The sequence below is a fragment of the Pelecanus crispus genome, chromosome 1 (genome assembly GCF_030463565.1).
Source record: "Pelecanus crispus isolate bPelCri1 chromosome 1, bPelCri1.pri, whole genome shotgun sequence".
NCBI lineage: Eukaryota > Metazoa > Chordata > Aves > Pelecaniformes > Pelecanidae > Pelecanus > Pelecanus crispus.
The window spans coordinates 191,895,957-191,916,763 of record NC_134643.1 but is presented as its reverse complement, the minus strand read 5'-3'; the positions used below and the strand labels follow the sequence as shown (position 1 = coordinate 191,916,763).

General features: G+C 42.3%; 2 protein-coding genes across 5 annotated transcripts in view; both read left to right on the top strand.

Moving 5' to 3' along the window:
* Window positions 1–5,432, top strand: part of ELF1 (E74 like ETS transcription factor 1) — a 95,948-nt gene extending 90,516 nt beyond the window's left edge. For all 4 annotated transcript variants that reach the window (XM_075727427.1, XM_075727434.1, XM_009491514.2 and 1 more), the window contains one exon: window positions 3,759–5,432. In XM_075727427.1, coding sequence (XP_075583542.1) covers window positions 3,759–4,374 — 616 coding nt within the window. In that variant the 3' untranslated portion in view covers window positions 4,375–5,432. The remainder of the gene's footprint in view (window positions 1–3,758) is intronic.
* Window positions 5,433–7,686: 2,254 nt separating this feature from the next.
* Window positions 7,687–20,807, top strand: part of SUGT1 (SGT1 assembly cochaperone of MIS12 kinetochore complex) — a 28,594-nt gene continuing 15,473 nt past the window's right edge. The window contains exons 1-6 of the mRNA XM_075716066.1: window positions 7,687–7,715; window positions 7,790–7,835; window positions 11,752–11,842; window positions 14,130–14,199; window positions 14,549–14,619; window positions 19,478–19,531. Coding sequence (XP_075572181.1) covers window positions 7,687–7,715; window positions 7,790–7,835; window positions 11,752–11,842; window positions 14,130–14,199; window positions 14,549–14,619; window positions 19,478–19,531 — 361 coding nt within the window. The remainder of the gene's footprint in view (window positions 7,716–7,789; window positions 7,836–11,751; window positions 11,843–14,129; window positions 14,200–14,548; window positions 14,620–19,477; window positions 19,532–20,807) is intronic.

The window sequence follows — 20,807 nt, the reverse complement described above, 5'->3', positions numbered from 1 at the left end:
TTTTCTTAGTGTGCTGTGAAATACTTTGTTTACCTTGGCTTGTAGCTTCAATATTTTTTTGGTATCTTCTCCCTTTCTCCATTTCATAAATTTCACATAAATTACCATGAATAAACTTCTTTTTCCTGCCTGTCACTTATTGTTTGCTTTATCACTAGTTACCTCTTGATGAGCTAATATGATACTGCACAATTCTAGGCTGTTAACGGTACCAAATGGACCAAGAAATAGATGATAATTTTCTGCCAAGCTAAAATTACATCAGAATTTTTGTCATTCTTTTCTCAGTTGTAACCAGATTGTTTTATGGCAGCATTTCCTTTTCATCACTGTTGCTCAATGCTCTTGTTCTTTTTGTAACCTCAGCAGGAACTTTTAAAGTAATTACCCAATAGATTTGTACCTTAGAGTAGGAAGGGTGCTAGGAAATTGAAAATGAAATTCAGAAGCATAGCAAAATACACAGTTCAAAGCACCTAAAATAATGTAGCCCAGCGTTAACAGATCACCTTAAGTAGTGTGTACATTTTTTTTTTTTGTAAAACAGGCAAAACATTTTTTCAATGATATTCAAGGGAAATAGTTTGAGCAGATAGATTTTTAGTTTGTAAACACACACAGTTGTCTGTAGTCTTAGCAGTTAAAGCAAATGTCTTGCTTGGCTACCATTAGCATAAATAACAAGGTGTATTTATGGTGCTGTGTGCTACTTAAGCCTGTGCTTGTACAGACATCTGCTGCGTGCTTTCCCTGTAGCAAGTTCACACTCTGTGTGTGTGTATACATCAGTGTGTATATACATGTTTATATATGTGTGTATCATATATAGGTATCTTGACTGATGGAGAAGACAGAGCATCTGGAATAAACTGTTAGTCACAGTATGCTGTACAGGTATGGGACTTGCTTTCAGGAGAAATAAAATGGCTTAACATCAATAGGCAAATACTAATTATAGCGTGCTGAGACAAACGGTCTGGTTCGGTCTTCTCAGAGCTGTTGCTCCTTGTGCTTTGCAGAATACCTTCTGCATTGATTAGATCCAGTTCGCACTTTTTGAGGTTGTCCTTCACAGCTATTTAGCAGCTAGAAGCTTTTATTTTTACTATTTTGTTTTAAAACAAAACAGCTAAAGAACAAGAAAGTAGCTTCAAAGTAACACTTGGATGGCATACCAGCACAGGCTAGCAGCTTCAGCTGCTGCTTTTAAAACTGCAACTATTGAGTTGATCTTAATCTTTCCGGCTCAAGTAACTTTCTTCATGGATTAAAGAGCTGCCTTGGTATCTGCTCTGATACTTTTAACGCTTTTCTGATGGCAAGTGTCAGTTGTCTTTCCTTCGTAGCTGCTCCACTTGCATTGCTGGTCTCTGTAGACTTTCCTGGGTTGAGCTGTATCTGTATGTCATTTTGATTTTACTGCAAGTTTGTTTAACTGTAGGTAGTTGACTGTTTTGGTTTTATTTTTTTTTTAAAAAGCTAGTGGATGCCCTCATCCTGTTACTGCTTCTGACACAGACATTTGGAATTTTTCTATCAAGGTCCCAGGGGAGCTGCTGGGGGGGGGGGGGGGGGGGCGCAGGGGGAAGCACTGATAACCCTTAGCAGACTTGGTGTGAGCCGTGGTGCTGTCATTCTGAGCCTTGCACTTTAAGCTCGGTTGTTGGTATTTGTTGTGCAGCACCAAGTTCTCCAGAAGCTGGAAAGAAAGAAGCGACCGCTGTAGCTGGTGTTTCACCTCCGGCCAGCCCCCATTTCCATGAGCTTCTTCCTTGGGCTGTCTCCAGTTGTGTCAAACAGGAGCTCAAGATGGACTCTGGTGTCAGTCACATCAAATTTTGCGTCCTGGTTATTATGGCCTCTGTGATGAGACCTGCGTGGGGGCCTCGTGGGCAAGGATTTGGATTTGTTTTGCTATAGCAGCATTTGTGGGTACTGCAATCTTCTCTCTTGTGAGGAAGAGAAAGCTACAGATGGAGATTTTGTTCCTTGTGTTACCAAGCCACATAGGAGGTGGGGAAAAGCTTGCCTGCAGCAGGGACTGGCAGCTGGAGGATGCTCAGGGAGTGCTGATGTGCCCTGAGCCTGATACCAGCTGGGTTTACTGGAGCCGCTCTTGCTGGAGCAATCTTTGGAGCTCAGTTAGAGGCCTTTCCCAGAGGACTGAGCTGAGAAGGACCTGGGAAATCCTCTGAAAATATTCCTTCACTCGTCTCTGCTGCTGCACTAAGAAAGGGGGAGTGCAGCTCCCTGTGCGGTTGGACTACTGCCAGCAGCAGCAGCATCTGCATCCTCATTGCCCCATAGCTTCAGCATCACCTAAGTCCTGCTTTGGTAAGCTTTTTGTTGTACTGTGATAGCCAGAGCATGGTTTTAAATTGAAGTTTAGAATATGCTGAGTCTGATCTGACTGGTCAATAGCTAAACGCTGGCAAGCAGGATTTCACAGAGCTGTAAAAAATAGGTACTACATGGGTAGAAGGACTATAGAAAGGAGGACATTCCACGGTAGATGTATAGCAGGCAACCCTTACAGCATACCTGAGGACCAGTCTTCAGAAGGAAGAGCATGCAGTATTGTGCATGGACTTGAAAGTACAAATGTTGACAGAAAATGGCTTTCCATCTAAAGTGATTTCAGCAGGGGCAGAAATAAGCTTAGGAGGAGGAGGAGATAGTTATTTTTGGTTTTAGTCAGTGTCAAGTATGTTCAAGAAAACACAAGGGAGAGCTTAAGACTAGAAAAGGGGAGGAGGGCAGGCAGGAGAAAACACTGAAGAGAAGTAGGAAGGTTGGAGAGAACTTTGCAGGACAAGCAGAAGGAAAGAAAAAGATTGTTGGAGACAGCGTGGTATGGTGGGCTGGAGCAAGCTGTGGGAGGGTGTCAAAGCAGTTACCGTTCCCTTCCTCTTTCCCTCCCCTGGAAATCATTTGCTTCGCCAGGAGTATGTTATGGTTTGGGGTTTTGTTTGTTATATTTGCATGACTGGAGTGTACGTGTTTCGGCCACATCTCAAAGTCAGCATTGTCCATTGTAGTAGTTGTATACTTCAGCAATATGGCCATTAATCCTCTAACCTTGCCCTCTCAGCTGTACATATATAGAAAGTAATATGGTACCCAAGTCTGTGAGCCTGGAACTGATGGAATCATTCCTAATTTAAACTGACATTTTGGGAGCAAATTCTGTTCAGTCGCTTTACCAGAAGGAGCGTACAAGCCTGGCAGACAGAGAACTCTGTGTCGTGGGAGTCTGAGAAGGTCCTGACCAGACTCACTGTTCCAGCGCAGATACTTTTTACATATAGGTAAATGTATATATAGATGTCAGGAGAATTGAGGCCTGACTTACGAATTACTTAGGCTAGTAACTTAGAAGCTACTTAGGGTACCTTGTGAAATTGATGGCAGATGTGTAGCGGGTCGTGCTCGTGATGTTGGTTGATGCGCAAGAAGATCTTAGATGCGATTCCCAGGTTTTCTGATGAACTGCTGAACGTCTCAAAGGCAGACTGTTCAGTTTGGCGATGGTAGCATTGTTCATGCAGGGTACCTTTACTTTGGGAACTGTGTTGCTGAATTTAGGGGTCAGGTCCGGTTCTTGTTTTATTAGGAGGGCAACTGCTACCTCTTTTGGAACCGCTGGGTAAATGAAATGTTTATGATGCCGAGTGATTTTTCAGTAGTAAATCTATAATTATTTTTCAAAACTCAGCGTGGAAGTGTTCTCACCCTGTAATCTTTTCTAATCTTAACAGGACTTTACAGACTCCAACCCAAGTTCCAGTGGTTGTTTCTCCTGGAAATCAGCAGCTGCATACTGTAACACTCCAGACGGTGCCTCTTACTACAGTGATAGCCAGCACAGATCCAGCCTCGGCAACAACGCCCCAAAAATTCATTTTACAAGCCATTCCTACTTCGCAACCCATGACGGTTCTTAAAGAAAACGTCATGCTGCAGTCTCAGAAGCCAGTCTCACCTCCTTCCTCAATTGTGCTGAGCCCAGCACAAGTTCAGCAGGTGCTCACCAGCAGCGTGCAGACAATTTGCAATGGAACAGTCAACATGGCTTCGTCTCCATCCTTCAGTGCCACTACCCCCGTGGTAACGTTTTCGCCTAGCAGCTCACAGGTGGTAGCTCACCCATCGGGCACAGTGATCACTTCAGTTATTAAAGCACCAGAAACAAAACAGATTGGCGTACAAGGAGTGGTAAAAGAAGAAGACAGTGACAAATTAGATGATACTGAGCAGTCGGAGCAAAGATTCCAGCAGCAACCATTTGTGATGGTAGTGTCCAGTCCGAATGGTTTCCCATCTAACGTGCAAGTGAAGCAAGAAAATGAGCCATTGGAACCCAATTCATATTAATAAATAAATAAAAGACCCTGTGGATGATTCTTTTCATAAATGTGATGGGACCTTTTCAGTTATGTATATATGATTTGATTCTGAAGCAAGATTTTGCAAAGCTAAGTTTCTGCAGTTAATTGTTAGAATTCATGCTTTAGAATGGATTTTGATTTTCTGTTAATTGCTAAATGTTATCATATAAATAAAATTATGTATTACTCATGTTTCAAAATACAGGCATGAAGGAACATGCTTTTTATGCTCTGAAGACTTTCTCCTGAGGTTGTTCGCCAAAGTTTCAAACTTCTTTCTTACTGTACGTTTTCAGTCTGTTGCCAATTTACATTGCAGTAACATTATTATAACCTTTTCTGTTTAATCTGTACGTGTATCACAACTTTTGAAGCAACAGTTACTTTTAGTGTGGAACATTTTCATTCCATGTGTATGAATTTTTATGATCAAGTATCTGTTTCATACTGGTGAATTACACCAGTTTTAGATTTGGATAACTATCCTATCTTCTTGCATTTTTTTGCAGCACAAGCTCTTGTGTGTGCAAAATGGAATATACACTCCTATTGAGAGTACACGAAACATTTATTCCAGTAATGGACAATGCCATGTCTATATTTTATATGAAAACATCAGATATATTTAATTACAGAAGTTAACAGCATCACTACAGGTGCAAACGTTTCATGCCATTTTGCAACTATGAAGCTTAACAATCTTGCTTTCTACTTCAGATTACTTAGTAAGGGGGGAGGGAAATGAAATACATACAATTTATGCAGATATTTGGAGATTAATACTGCTACAAGGTCTTTGATTGTAAATAATGTATAGTCAATGTCGCAAGGAAGTTTTTCAGCTAATTTGTTTCCATACAAATTTTTGATAGATGCAAATAAGATCATTATGTTTAGAGGTCTAATGTTATATGTATTCATATTACAGAGTGAATTTGTATTTAAAGACAAATTTTTAAGTGATGGAGCCCTCTGAACCTTGGGTCCTTGTCTTTTGTATTTTTAATTGGTTTATTATGAAAATAAATCAAGTGGAGAAACATATTTCTGTACTTAGTCTGAAATGTTTTTATATTACTATGTTTTGATGACCATCATAAATAACCAAAATACACTGAGAGATAGGACGTGATTAATCGGTGTGAGTCTGTGATGGGCCATGAGCAATTCACGAATCACTTCTAAACAGACTCGAACGTACCCAGCATGCTGGGGGTATCCTTTGAAATAGCAGTACTGTACGTTTTTGTAGCTCAAATGAAAGCTGAGCTAAGTCCAAGAATGGGACTTAAACTTCTCCATCACTTCCCAGTACTTTACAGACAACCAACCAAAAACTTTCAACATAATTCTGGGGTGCCATTGATCACAAAGGTCTTTGTAGCGTGTATGACAGAACTGTTGGCCCAAACCACTAGGTCCTTAAAATCTCGCATATTGCAGTGTTTCAGCAGGAGGTGGATTAAAAATAAATTAGATTTAGATGGAGATTAGTGGAATGTAAAATTAAAGGAAATGGGACTTTCTATGATTGAATTAATGCAGAAGTTTTATTGATGGGTACCTAAGGTTAAATTTAAAGATAAGCATATGAGTACTAGAAAAACTAATGGGAGCAGAACTGTGGCAGAGATAGTTCTGTCCAGTCGAATAGAAGTAACTCTTCTGCATCAAACGAGCAGTTCTCTGCCACAGCTGCCCTGTTTCTTGGCAGTTGAAACCGCCCTGTTTAATTCCGTGCTTCTTCCCTGACTCCCACGCAGTCAGACTTCCACCTGCAAATCCAGCGCACCTCACCCTGTTTTCAGGAAGGCTGGCCGTGCCCAAACCCAAGCGGCTGCTGCCAGCTGACCGGTGGTTGCGGGTCTGGCAGCACTCCCCGCAGCTGGGGCGGGCTAGCAATAGTGCTAGGAATGCGAGTAAGCGTTGCAGAAGCGTATCCGATATGGTTCTCATCCTGGGGGCCATTTCAGATTGACGAAAGCACTGGAGGGGGAGGCTAGGTCTTTTCATCAGAAAATAGGGATTTTCTCCTGTAGTACAAGTATTTCGTAATACTAGGAAACTTGAAGTGATAACGCTTGACTGACTAGTGTTTTGCTGATTTACTGGAAGCGTGGGAAAAAAAAAAAAATCACACCATTAGGGTTACAACTTTGCCAGCAAAACTTCTTGGCATACATGTAACTATTACAAAAGGAAAATGATTTGTCAGCTTACTTTATGTCAGTTAGAGAAGCGGAGAAAGTCTCCAGCAGACAGTAAGGTGTTTCCAACAGCAGGCTCTGCTGTGCAACCAGCAGTAAATGAAAATCACTCCCTTCCCATCTCCCTTAGGCTCCAGTCTACCAGCCGGGTGCATCCATACTTCTGGCTCTCCCGAGTACGACAAAGGAAGGGAAAAGCTGGAGTACATCATAAAACGAGGGCTCGGCCTTTGGAGTTTGAGCAACTCCTGCGCTCTCACATCTGCCTTTGTGCCTGCGGCAGCAGCCCAGCAAAACACATCCCAAATCCCAGCCGCTGCTGACTCAGAAAGTAAAAAAAATTGAGGCCGCACGCGTGTGAGGCTGCGGCGGAGACAAATGCGCTTTTTTTCTGAAGCGTTTCAGGGAAGGGAGCTCGGGGAGGAGGAGGAGGAGGAGGAGGGAGGGAGGCCGGCCCCAGGCTGCGGGCGCTGCCTCGGCGCCGGGCCCGGCCTGGCCCGGGCCGCAGCGGCCCAGGCGGGCGGAGGCGCTCTCCGAGGCGCAGCGGCAGCGGCGGAGGCCGGCACCCTCCGGGCCGGGGCGGGAGGACGCGTCTGAGCTTCAGACAAGCCCAGTGCCTCCCGCCCCCTGCGGCCACGAACGCCTCAGCCTTTCCCCCGCTCCGTTCCCCTCACGCTCGCCCCCCAAATGGCGGCTGGGCGGCTCGGCCGGCCGCCCGCTCTTTCCCGTGTCTGCGCGGCCCCGCTCTGGGAAGCCCTGCCCGCCATGCGGGGCGAGCTTCGGCAGGGAAGGAGCCGCCAACCCCCGCCGGCGCCGCCATCTCCCTCAACGCCGGCGGCGCAGGAAGAGGCGGGCGGAAAGGGCTGGGGAGCCGCTCTGCCGCGGCCGGCCCTCCCGCTCTATGGCAGGGGGAGGCGGCGCGCTGCCCTAGGCCGCCATGGCCGCCGCGCCCCGCCCGGGCAGGCGCGGGAGGAGCTTGCGGGGCCCGTTGGTGCCGTCGCATCCCGTCAGGCCTTGCGCGGCTGCGGCCTTGGGGTTGGCGGCGCGGGTACCTCAGCAGCTCCAGAAGTTTCCTGGGGGCGGCGGGCGGCATGGCGGCAGCGGCTCCGGCTCCTCCGCGGTGAGCTCCCCGCCCCCGCGTCCGCGCCGCCCGCCCCCGCCTCGCCATCTTACGCCGTTGTGTTTCCTCGGCAGGTTCTCGGACGGGGACGTCGACCGGGACCCGGCGGCAGCGGCGCAGGTGAGGGCCGGGGGCAGGGCGGGCCGGGCCGGCGAGGGCTCGGAAGCGGCGGCGGCGGCGGGCCTTGCCCCTCGGGTGTTTGAAGTTTGGCGGCCTGCCTGAGCCGCCGGTGTTGGGGTGCTGGAGGGAGCGGGAGGTTGCAGGGTGCCGAGCCGCTGGTAGGGGCGAGGGGAGCGGCTGCAGCGCCCTGCGGTTGCCCCTGCTGCGGGGGGGGGGGGGGGGGGGGGGGGGGTACGGGGGGGGTTGCTTGCAGAGTTTCCCCTGGAAACCTCTCTCGTGTGAGGTCTGCCTGCAGAGGAGCCCGGCGCAGTTCTGTCAAAATACTTGTGCTACTTGTGTTGCAAAGAAGGGGGGGGAAAAGAAAACCCCAACCAAAAACCAAACTACAACAAACCAACTTTCTCTTCCATGTCGGTAGATTGTAGTTCAAATAACTAAATCGCTTGCGATTTATGGTTAAAAAAGCCTCAAGCTTACTGGAGAAATGTATTCAACCTTTATTAGTTTTTATTCTGGCCTGATCTATTTTTTCCTCTTTTCTATATCTTGTGGGGACCAGAACTGATTTTCATGTCGTCTCAACATAAGAAATAAAATTTTTATGGTGGGAACAATCATTCACTGGAACAACCTCCCCAGGGATGTCGTAGAGGCCTTATCCTTGGAGGTTTTCAAGACATGACTGGGCAGTGTGTGAGACGATCTCATCTGGGCTCCCTTTCCCATGAAAGGTTGGAGCAGATGATCTTTAGAGGTCCCTTCCAACCTGGCCTGTTCCGGTTCTATGATTTTACCTGTTTACATGTATTAATGTGCTTTCAAAGGTTATTTTTACTTAAAACAGAGGGTTACTGAGGAGACAGAACTGGAGACTGGATAAGTATTTCTATTTAACATACTTGGAAGGGGAGAGGATGTAAATGGTTAGCTCTGCTTGAATAGAGTAGGTGGCAGAAGCATAAGATGATGCTGAATTATCATTCCATAAAGAAATCTTACGGGTTTTTGGGGCTTAGGCTGTAGCTTGTAAAAGTTTTTCAGAAGATAAATTATATCTAAAAAGCAATTTGCAAATGTATTTGGCATAGTAAAACTAATTTAAGATCCCAAAAAAGCAAGTTTCCTATTGTGGGGAAAACAAACCCAACCAACAAGCAAACCAAAAAACCCTCAATGCCAAAAGGTCATTGGAAATATTAAAGAATACTGTCAGAATATGCATTTTGTTTTTTCCTATATTAACATAGTTGCTTTGCTTTTCTAGTTTATATTTCTGTTCTTTGTACATTCAACGCTTCAAAACGCATTCTGTAGGCATTATTTAATATCTGGTACAGTAATACTAGTGTCACTTTTGTAGCCTTTTTTGAAAGAACTGACTTGAGTAGGCAGATTATGCTTGATAATCTCTGAACTGCTAAGTCCCATAGTGCAGTGTAGCATTTGGCTGACTTAAAAGCTTGGATCTACAGCTAGTATACCATGTTTGCACGATCTTAGGTGTGGTCTTTTAGATCATGTACTTAATATTTCTGATCTGGGACGTGATACCCTATAAATGGTGCTGTGTGATGCTTCCACACCTGACTAGACTTCTGTCTAGTTGGCATGGCATTTCTGCACTGTGTCCCCAGGACTTTTGATTCCTTTAACTGCTGGAGAGCATGCTTTGGCTTTCTGCACCTGGATCTGTTACAACTGAAAGGTCATCGCCATCTTTAAGTCCTGCCTGAATGATAAAACTGTGAACTCTTTAATGACTTTGTTATCGTTTTAAGTTGAAAAAATAGTTTACTGCATGGAATAGTTATGTTTCCTATTTGTTTTTATTTCTAAAATGCTCTGCAGTGTGAGTCTTGATGATTTAGGAGAGAATCAGATCTGTATGTTAAAACCGTAACTGCTGAAACAAACACTCATTGACTTTATTTTGGTGAGGTGTTTTACCAAATGAGAAGCAAGGGTGGTGACCCTCTTAAATTCAGGCACGAGTGATTCAGGAGACTTGAAAGCACCTTTAATTCATACAAACTCTTACCATCAGCATGGAGGGACTTGAAAGGTCCAGATGTGTTTAGAAATAGATTTGCAGCTTAGTTGCATGGTAAGGGCCTTTAGAATAAAAAAAAAGAAAAGAAAGCGTGTACTTGAGTGTTTGTGAGGACAAGGCCTAAGCTTGTTCTAAGTAACTGTTGCTGAGGTTCATAATCGGGAGTTCCTGGTGCTTAGTTGAGTATTTCCCAGTTGCCACTTGGCTGTCTTCTCAAATAGCTGTGTTATAGGAGTAACTTCTTTTTGTGTGTGTGCATGTGTGTCTGAATGCAGCGTGACAACTTAATGACAAAAAGCCAATGAAGAGATGAGTTTCGCGCTGTTCAAGACGCTTGGGTTTGGGGTTTTTTTTTGCTTTCCTGGGGGTGAGGGCTAGTTCCGTAGAAGAATCCATTCATATGTTGTGCATTGGTACTTCTGTCATCAGCGTAAATCACAGGAAACAATGTTCAGAGTGAGAGGTGATCTGTCACAGAAGTCACTCTGCTTGTGATGTGCCTGTAGCGTTTGGTGTCAGAGTCAGACCCCGCTTGGTTTTGAGGATCAAAAGCTGTACTTCCTCTCAGCATAATATGCACCTATTTTAATATATGCGTTACCTCATGTCCCTCACATGCGGAATACCTAAAGCCATTAATATTTCTGTAATATCTGCTTTTGCATGGCTTTAAATCTTGAGAGGGCATTTGTATAATTTGATCAAGTGTTGCTTGTTACAACTGTCTACTGCCTGCCACTCTCTTTAGAGACCGCAAAGGTTTTAGAATTCTGTGCTATACCTATTTGTATCTTACGCTGGTAAGAACTCATGCTACTGCTAAAAGAAGCTGTTGTGGCCACTTAACTCCTAGTTGGTGTAAGCATTTTATGTGACAGCTGTGAAACAGAACAGAACAATGTGAATTAAAACTAAGGCGGGTCCTTCTGCTCTTTTTCTCTGGCTTGGTGGGATGGTGTTTTGGCAGCTGTACTGTACTGTATTCATGCAGGTTTGAAGCCTGTACCTTAGTCACCCTCGTGCTTGCTAAATTCTGAGTAGGAGTCCTATCAACTTAGCAAACAGAGTTGCTCTACTTAGTGATGTACTGTAGTGGCTTTGGAAGACCTACTGCCTTCTAGCAAAGAGAAGAACTTCTCACTAATAAGGGGAGAATTGGAGATGCTCTTTCCAGGTGTGTGCATTGAGTCATTGTGATTTTTATTCTGTTGTGCAAAAATCATAAAATTTTATCATAGAGAGCATAATACAATTATATCAATCCTAATTGATATAGGATTCTCCTAACAAGAGGATACTTTAGGCTTATTTCTGTTGTGCAACAATATATCCTGTGAGCCCTGTGCTGCATAAGTCTTTTGTTCTCCTGCTTTTGTGCTCAGCATAAATCAGAACAATCTCCTTTGCTCAATAATATCGCGTAACGTGGTATTTCATCACGTGTTACAATGCTTTGAGCATGTTATCCCCGCACAAGTGTTTTGGCATAACTGCACCTTAATTTCCAAATTCCTGACGCTGCAGTGCTTCCTCACATCCAGTGGACCTGTATACAAATATGCTGAGAGTTGTGGGAAGGTCTTTGGAATATGGAGGATCACCTGTGCATTAGACTTCATGTTTAAGGCATTTGAAAGTCCTGTTTCCTTCTTGGTAAGAGAAGGCTCCTTGAATTTAATATAATTGGCAGGTTCCTTGTACTTCAAGCTGTGATGTCTAAACTTTGTGAATGGGAACTAAGCAAGAGCTAAACATTCATGCCAGCTCAAGATACTTTCTTCTGAAATGTTCCCTGACAGAGTTTGGTGGTGTATTTTTATGGGGACTTCGAGTTGCCATTTCATGTTTTTATATGTGTCTTTACAGGAACTGACAACAGCTTTGGAGAAGAATCCAGATGATGCTGAATATTATTGTCAACGAGCTTATGCTCATATACTTCTACAGAAATATGCTGGTAACATCTTAGAATCATAGAATTGTTTAGGCTGGAAAAGATCTTTAAGATCGTCCAGTCCAACCATTAACCTAACATTACCAAGTCCACCACTAAACCAGTTAAGGGTAGAGTAGCAATTTCATGTTTCCTGGCTTGGTGGCTGGATTATTTATACTGAAAGTAAAAACTAGGAATCATTAAGGTTGGGAAGGACCTCTAAGATCATCATTCCAGTCATCAACCCAACACCACCATGCCCACTAAACCGTGTCCCAGAGTGCCATGTCTACACGTTTTTTGAACACTTCCAGGGACGGTGACTCCACCACCTCTCTGGGCAGCCTGTTCTAATGCTTGACCACCCTTTCCATGAAGAAATTCTTCCTAATATCCAATCTAAACCTCCCCTGGCGCAGCTTGAGCCCATTTCCTCTCGTCCTATCGTTAACTACATGGGAGAAGAGACCAACACCCACCTCACTACAACCTCCTTTCAGGTAGTTGTAGAGAGCGATAAGGTCTCCCCTCAGCCTCCTCTCTAAGCTAAACCACCCCAGTTCCCTCAGCCGCTCCTCATAAGGCCAGTGCTCCAGACCCTTCACCAGCCTTGTTATCCTTCTCTGAACACGCTCCAGCACCTCAATGTCTTGTATTGAGGGGCCCAAAACTGGACACAGTATTCCAGGTGTGGCTTCACCGGCGCCGAGTACAGGGGAACAATCACCTCCCTGCTCCTGCTGGCCACAGCATTCCCGATACAAGCCAGGGTGCTGTTGGCCTTCTTGGCCACCTGGGCACACTGCTGGCTCATGTTCAGCCGGCTGTCTACCAACATCCCCAGGTCCTTTTCGGCCAGGCAGCTTTCCAGCCACTCTTCCCCAAGCCTGTAGCATTGCATGGGGTTGTTGTGACCGAAGTGCAGGACCCAGCACTTGGCCTTGTTAAACCTCATACAACTGACCTCGGCCTATCGATCCAGCCTGTCCAGGTCCCTCTGCAGGGCCATCCTACCCTCGAGCAGATCGACACTCCCACCCAATTTGGTGTCGTCTGCAAACTTACTGAGGGTGCACTCAATCCCCTCATCCAGATCATTGATAAAGATATTAAACAAGACTGGCCCCAAAATGGAGCCCTGGGGAACACCGCTCGTGACCGGCTGCCAACGGGACTTAACTCCATTTACCACAACTCTCTGGGCTCGGCCACCCAACCAGTTTTTTACCCAGCGAAGAGTGTGCCTGTCCAAGCCATGAGCTGCCAGCTTCCCAAGGAGAATATTATTGGAGACTGTGTCAAAAGCTTTGCTGAAGTCCAGGTAGATGACATCCACAGCCTTTCCATCATCTACCAGGCAGGTCACCAGGTCATAGAAGGAGATCAGGTTGGTCAAGCAGGACCTGCCTTTCATGAACCCATGCTGGCTGGTCCTGATCCCCTGGTTGACCTGCACTTGCCTGTTGAGTTCACTCAATATGAACCTCTCCATAATCTTTCCCGGCACTGAGGTCAGGCTGACAGGCCTGTAGTTGCCCGGGTCCTCCTTCCGGCACTTCTTGTAGATGGGCGTTACATTGGCAAGCCTCCAGTCATCCTTATCTTCAGACAACGCAGAATCCTCTTACAAGTGTACTATGACACGTTATTTGCAGAAGATGTCTTCAATCTGCAGCCAAAGATAGTAATAACAAAAAGTGTTGTCTGTAACTTAATATGCTGCTTCTACAGTTAGGATATAATTTTATAGTTTTGTTTGTTTTGTTTCTGCAAAACTTCCAACAAATTGGGTATTCTGCAGCCCCAGCTTTCCATTTGATTTTAGCCTAGTATTATCTTGGCAGCTTTTTGGTTTTTTTTTTAAGTAGACTTCTCAGGCAGATTTTAAGCTTTGCGTTGTAAACATCTTCCATCCTTATGTTTTTGGTAGAGACTGAATCTGGTCATGGTAAGAATGTGAAAACTGAATAATGCCTGCGAAAAAGATTAACTGAATAACTAAAGATTTGGTCTATTTTTTTCTTTCCAGTAAAAACCAAACAGATTCACATTTCAGATCTAAATAGAGGATTTGACTAAATGAAAGTCATGTTTCATCTTACATAGAGCTCTGTAGCTGAATGAAGGGTTCATCCATAGCAGTTGTGGCTAGATTTAATTCAAACAGTGCGATTTTTTTTTTTTTTGGCGCAAGCTAAGACAGCTAACATAGTAGTGAGAATTTTTTAAGGTGTACTAAAAGACTCACAGTTCACTGCTTTTTATAACACATTATTATGTTCCTCACCTTTAAACTCATTTCCAACAGATGCAGTTGCAGATGCAAAGAAGTCCCTAGAACTCAACCCCAGTAATGCTGTAGCGCTCCTTAGAAAAGGGTACGTATCATACCTTGTGCTTTGGGAATATTGTGATAACCTGTAAGGCAATGCTAGTATTTGGATTATGGCTCTGTACAAACTTTTTATAACACTACAAATTAATAAATTCAATGCTGTGCTGCTTGTAACCCAGCCATAATAAAGCTGTGGTTACAAGAAGCAGTTGAGTTTGGGGTGACTATCTTAACATTCTAGCCATTTCAAAAACATACCTCTTGGGCGATTTAAATTCTTACATGTGTAATTTTAATCAATATAGTGTGTAAACTAACAATGTGATCTTCATAATGTGGATTAGATTGAAAAGTAATTACTGTTTCCTTGTGTTTTTCTTTGTTCATGTCAGGTTAGGTGAATATCATATTAAAAACTATGCATCTGCTTTAGAGTCTTTCAGAGAGGGACAGAGGTTGGACAGTAAGTATTAAAATTTCTTGTGTGCACAGTTCTCCTTTGCTAATGAGAAAAAACTAATGTATTAGTTGAAAGAGAAGACCAAGGGGTTTTTTGTTTTGCTTTTTTGTTGTTGTTAATGAGTTAGGTGCTTGAGATGTCTGGCTTTTGGGAAAGTTTGTGCAATCACTGCATGAAAGTGTAAAACTGCTTAAAAATGTGTATCAAAATTCTTAGCAAGTAATATATTGGGGGGGGGGGTGTTCTTTATAAAATGGGAGGGTGTTTTCCTGCTTCCTGGAGGTTTTATGAATAAATGGTTGCAGTGGTGTGGCATTAAGTGTTGTAGAAATGTTTCTGAACAGAACAGGCTCTTTAAACATAACTGGAATTTCTTACTTGTTAAATCATTTGATAGACTGGTCTTTAGAAAGAGCATGCAGCTTGATGTGTATTCAGACTGACAAAATGGATTTTTTACCTCACATTAGATATCACTTAATTACAGAAGCATGTTTATTATCTTATCTTTTTTCTTAAAGTGTTGGCTTCCTGGCTGGATTAGCACACACGTTTTAGTTTGGGAAGAATTAGAGCTTTTTTTAATACCTGAATTTCTTTTAGAACAGGAAAGGAGTACAATATAGAAAGCTTTGGTAGAAGACATTGGGAAGCATACAACAAAGGAATTGCAGGATGGTTGCAACTCCTTTCTCTTCCCTGCTATACCCCATTTAAAACAAAACCCTCTCCTCATTCTGTTCCTTCCTTCCCAACAGCAGAAGAAAATGGTAAGAAAAGCACCTTGAAAGGTTACACAGAGCAAAGTGCACTAATCTGATAAGTGTTGTCATGGTCTTGGATCTTTCTAGTGTGTTGTCTTACCTGGAACAGTGGCTGGGACCTGAAGGTTTAGCAAAAATGTAATTACTTGGCCTCCCCCAAATAAGTGATCTGCTCCTCTGATCTAAAACTGGAGTTTTCATGGGAGTGCAGTTGCTGCAAGTGATTGTGCTCCTTCCCACTCTTGTGCTTGTTTAGCCTCTTCTTTCAATGCATTAAGTCTGGAGAAAATGACTGTTTTTATTTTCCCCCTGGATTAATGTGTTGAAATGGAGCAATGAAGGGTCTGAGTGCTGAAGCCAGCAGAAGTGAAGCAACAGGGCAGTGTTGGGGCAGTGGTAATGGTGATGGAAGGGGGATGTGGGGGAATTGTAGCAACTGTTAGCTGTCAGCTTAGGCTGCTCTGGAATATGAGCTAAAATACAAGAAATGTCCTAAAGTTCTTTCTGTTTTGGTCATTTGGATAACTAGGTAGTCTCCACTAGTTCGTACACTAGAAAGACTAGAGTGTCTTTGCAGTCTAGCCAAGTTCTCTATTTAGTATCTTGCTGTGAAAGGAAGTGATTCCTTCCAGTGACTTCTGTAGCTTTCCTTACTTGATAGGTAACTTCTCATACATCTCCCAACTCATCATTCCTGAATTTAATTGAATGATTAATCTGTATTTTTTCACATTTTTGCCCCACTCCAAGTAACCACTGTCAATTTGAGGCTTTTGATGTGCATTGATTTTGTCACCTTTTTAGTTTGTCAGTTGGAGTTGTTCAAAATACAGGTTATACACAAAATCTCCTCAGGCCAGAGCATCGCTTTTTTTCATTCTGTTTAACACCACATCCTACTTACGTTGTAGGGTGCAACAACACGCAGGGCTGCAGATATCTTTTTAGATAAGTCGGTGAATACCTCTTAGCTAATTCGGAATCCCTGATACACAGCACAACCTCTTCCTGTGTTGAATTGCTTGACTTCTACCTGTTTGACTTTAATTTGCTGTTGTTTTGCTGCTTACTCAGTTTAAGTGTTTCTGAAGCTTCCCAGCCCTTCCTGATTACTCTCTCATCTGAAGATTGCTTCTGCTGTGCTTCCCATCTCTTGTTAAAAAATTCTGTGATCCACTGTGAGACGAGGAATCTCCTGAAGGGCTTTTTAAAAATACAGATTTTTTTTTTTTTTTTTTTTTTTTTTTTATTCTCTTCCATATATTACCTAATTTGCTGGCAAGTTTATGTTGGTAACGGAATTTGCCTTTGCAGTTCTGTGGAATGTTTGATGGATCCCAGGTGAAACCAATTGTGAGCATAAGCATTTTGGCAAAACGATTAACTTCCAGTTAAATGCAGCTAGTACAAAATGAACAAAGTGCAGAGGGAAAATTTGCCACATACTGCTAAGCAGGTGATAAAGAGGGAAGACTTTAGCTGTTCCTGCCTCAGAGAGGATTGCTGTGGTGGGGAATGCTTTGCTGGCAAGGCTGGTTTCTTTGCCACGCAAGGGGGCAGAAGTACACCGGTACATGTTTCTGTTCCTTGCTGATGTAAGGGCTGTTTTAAACCTTAATCTGGAATGCTAATAACGATGAGCTTCCTACTTGTGCTCATTACTGGTAGGGCTGACAGGCCCAGGGTGCTACAGCAAGCTTCCCATTACCCACCTACAGTGATATCTAAATAGGTTTTGATGTGATGAATTGCTGAATATACAATGTTTCTTTATTTTATAAAATAACATTTGGAAGCAAGATTTCTTTCACTGAACCATGAGAGTAGATGTGTGTGGATTTTTGGAGGTCATTAATTTGCATTAGATTGAAAAAGCAGTGCCATCTGTTACTCTTCAGTATGTTATGTGGATTTAGGACAATTATACTAAAATTTCCTTGATTTTTTTTCCTGTGTCTACCTAATGAATTTAGTAAAAGTGGAATGTGTCGACTCGTTAAAGAAACATATTCATACGTACTTTTCTTGTATTCTAAGAGTTAGTAGATTTTCAGTAAGTGAAGACCCAGTTGGGTTTTCTGAACGAGAAAGTTACTGACAGAAGTTGTTGGTAGGTTCTTTGGGCGGATAATGCAATTACAGAGCACACAAAAAAATTTCTTTTGCCTTAAATTATAAAATGTGCTGGGATGCAGGGAAAGAGGCAGTGGTTGGCGAGGGGGATTTTCCAGGAAAATAGGGCAGATAACACTGGACCTTTCTTTTAAAGTTTGTGTTGCATAGCAGTCTTGTCATAGGCCATAGCTAAAAAGAGAATTCCTCACCTGCTGCTGAAAGTCAGAGACTGGATCAGTGGAGACTTGACTCAGTTTCTCTTTGCTTTAGATTCCTGAACTTATTTCATTTAATTTCCCTTTTGATTAATAAACTTTGTTCCCGTCTGCAAAACTTGGTAGTCTTTTTAGGGTACGGGTGCTAAGTTTTAAAATTGTAGATTAATTTAGGTTGCAGGGAAATTCTGGAGCTCCTCTAATTCCATGCCCTGGCCAAAAGCAGCATTAACTTTGGACTTGGATGTGTCTTGCTCAGGTCCTTCTACCGTTGATTTCCAACTATCTCCAAGGCTGAAGATTCCACAGCCTCTTTGGGCAGCCTGCTCCAGTGTTTGACCATTCTTTTAGTAAAGAATTTTCCTTACCTAATCAGAACTTGCTTTGCTGCATCTTGGGTCCTTTGCCTCGCTTCCTTTCCCCATGTACTTCTGAGGGTGGTCCGTGGTCAGTCATCTCAATACCTTAAGTGTACATAAGGTAATTGAAGACAGCCCTTGGATCCTCCAACATAACCCTCTGACAGTTAATTTTGGAAAATTCTGTCTGAAAGTTGGTATCCTCTTTTCAGGATTTGGTAGGAATATAGAAGACTGCAATCAGTGACTGATTGTATTGTAATGTAAGACCACCATATTATTATTTGCGTTTTTATCTTTTCCTAACAGCAACTGAGAGGTACATCAATGTTACGTAGCTTAAAATTTAGGTATCTGTTAAGATGACTGGTGTGAATGGCAGAAGAAAAGGGAAGAGGAAATGGCTTGAGAAGTGGGGTGACAATTTTAAGACCTAAGGCACACCTTAAAGCTTATGTACATTTTATATTTGAAGGGGTTGGGGTGAATACTTTGCATAACTGCAGTGGAGTCACACTTGGTGTTACATGCATGCCTGGGAATGCTTTTATCAAGCCTCTTCAAGCCCTCTGCTGGCTAGCTGGCTGTGTGAACTCCCTCAGTGTGAATTCTCTTATAAAAAGATAAAAAGTTTAGCTATTCCTAGTAGTTGGTCAGTAACATTGCCACTTTTCTACTTTCCTGACTTTGAAAGATTTTTCTGGGAATTTTGTTGAAATAGGATGATTACTTTGTCATTACACTACTACCTTTTGAGCTAATTTCCAGTGAATTAATTTCTATCTGGGGAGCTTGCTTCCTAGAATATCAAGGTCTTACTAAACTTCTCTGTGATTTTGATTCGTAGAGTGGAATTGGCACCTATGTGTTCCTAACAGCCCTGAAACTTCAGATGTGTTTGTAAAGTTTGTGTGAAACCACAAGGAGGAAATACTTTGTGTTTGTGAAAAATTGTGCAACTTTGGGTTGTCCTCAGAACGGGCTGTCTTTTCTGATACTTCTCTAGAGACGAAGAATGTGATTGAGTGCTTGGAAAAAAAAAATTTAAGAATAATGGAAAAACATGTAAGACTCTACTTCTTGCTTTCCAAACAGTTATACAGAGGTTAAGCAGACTGGAAAGCAAGAGTATATTTGGGTCAGTTCAGACAAAATCTAGTGCCCTACAAATTAATTTGAAGTTAATTAAATATAACAGAATTAAATAGTAGAGTTGTATAAAAATACTTAAAGCTTCACTGGAATGACAGAGGTTACAAGAAGATACTAGGAAATAATACCATTTTTTAGTAAACTGATGTGAGTTTGGGATGAATTTGTTCCAGCTGGCAGTTGTGAGGAATTGTTCTTTATGCAATATAGGTAGTACTTGAAGAGTTTTAATGTTACTGTGTTTGATCTCTTCTAGATGTAGATGATACCTTTACTATTTGGATTAAAAGATGTGAGGAAACACTAAATGGTAAGAGAAACCACATTTACTTGATAAGGGATTTGATATGCCCTGTGCTTTGAAGCTGTGTCATGTTTTTCAAAGATTTACAGCTTATCTCTTACTTTAAACGAAAATTTCTTTTGTTCTAAAAAAAAAAAGTCACTTTTTCCTACCTCTTGTTTCTCACGGAGTATACATCCTGAACACTTCTATACTTCAGATTTAGAGGAACATTAAAATTGGGCGTTTAATGTAATAATCAGCTGTGACAGAGGAGTACCTCTTTAAAGTTCAGACAATCATCATTAATTTTAACTCGCTTTCATATTCAGGTGCCAGCTAATTTTAACTGTGGAAGCATATGTCAACTTGCTTTGTAAAAAACAGCATCAAAATCAGTTTTCAAGTCTTGCCGAATATAAAGTTGGAAAGAGAGGTGGAAATTTGGGGATTTTACTCTGATTCCATATGGAGGGTCCCTTAGTCAGGTGCTAATTGCTGCTCTGGTGTCTTATCTGTGGTGGTCAGTGAGTGTGGGTGTAGCTTCCTTTCATACTTTCCTACAAAGTGATGCAATGAACTCATCCACCGTGCTTAAACTGCCTGTAGATTTTAATCAGATATAACACAATAACTGATGTAGTTTTTTCCTTCCCTTGTGAATTCTTCCCTTTATGTGGTGCACGCTGGAGAATGGGGCAGTAGAAACAATGCAAGTTCATGTCAACGTGTTGACTAAAAACCAAATAGAGGAGAACCTTTTTGTGTTTTATAGGAATGAACAAGTTTCTGCTTCATGATATATTTTTGTCAGGTTTATTTTTATTTGGAGAAATTAGATGAGTGATTGGTGCGCATGGTCTTATTTGCAAAGAGTTATCTTGAGTGACAACTTTTTCTGCTGTCTCAAGGAAAGAGGTTATAATACACATTTTTCTCTAATGTCATAATTACTTTTTGCAGTGTTTTTTCTGGATCAACTCAGTTGTCCTGTTTTATCTTTAATATTCATCCCTGTCTTTTCTTTTTTGAGCCATTATCTTAATTCTTTGATACTCCAAAAAAAAAAAAAAAAAACAAACCCCAACCCCAGAACCTGATTTCTTAATTGCAACTTAAAATTCTTTTTTATTAATCTTTATCTCTTTTTAGCAGTATGCATTTTAAAGAAGCAATGTTTTCAAAAAAATGTTTTCAAACATTTAATCTGAAATATTTTAGGAAAAAATATTTAGAAGAGGAAATACTGAGGTATAGTTTAGATCCAAGTATTACAGTATATTTAAGATCATATAAGTGAATT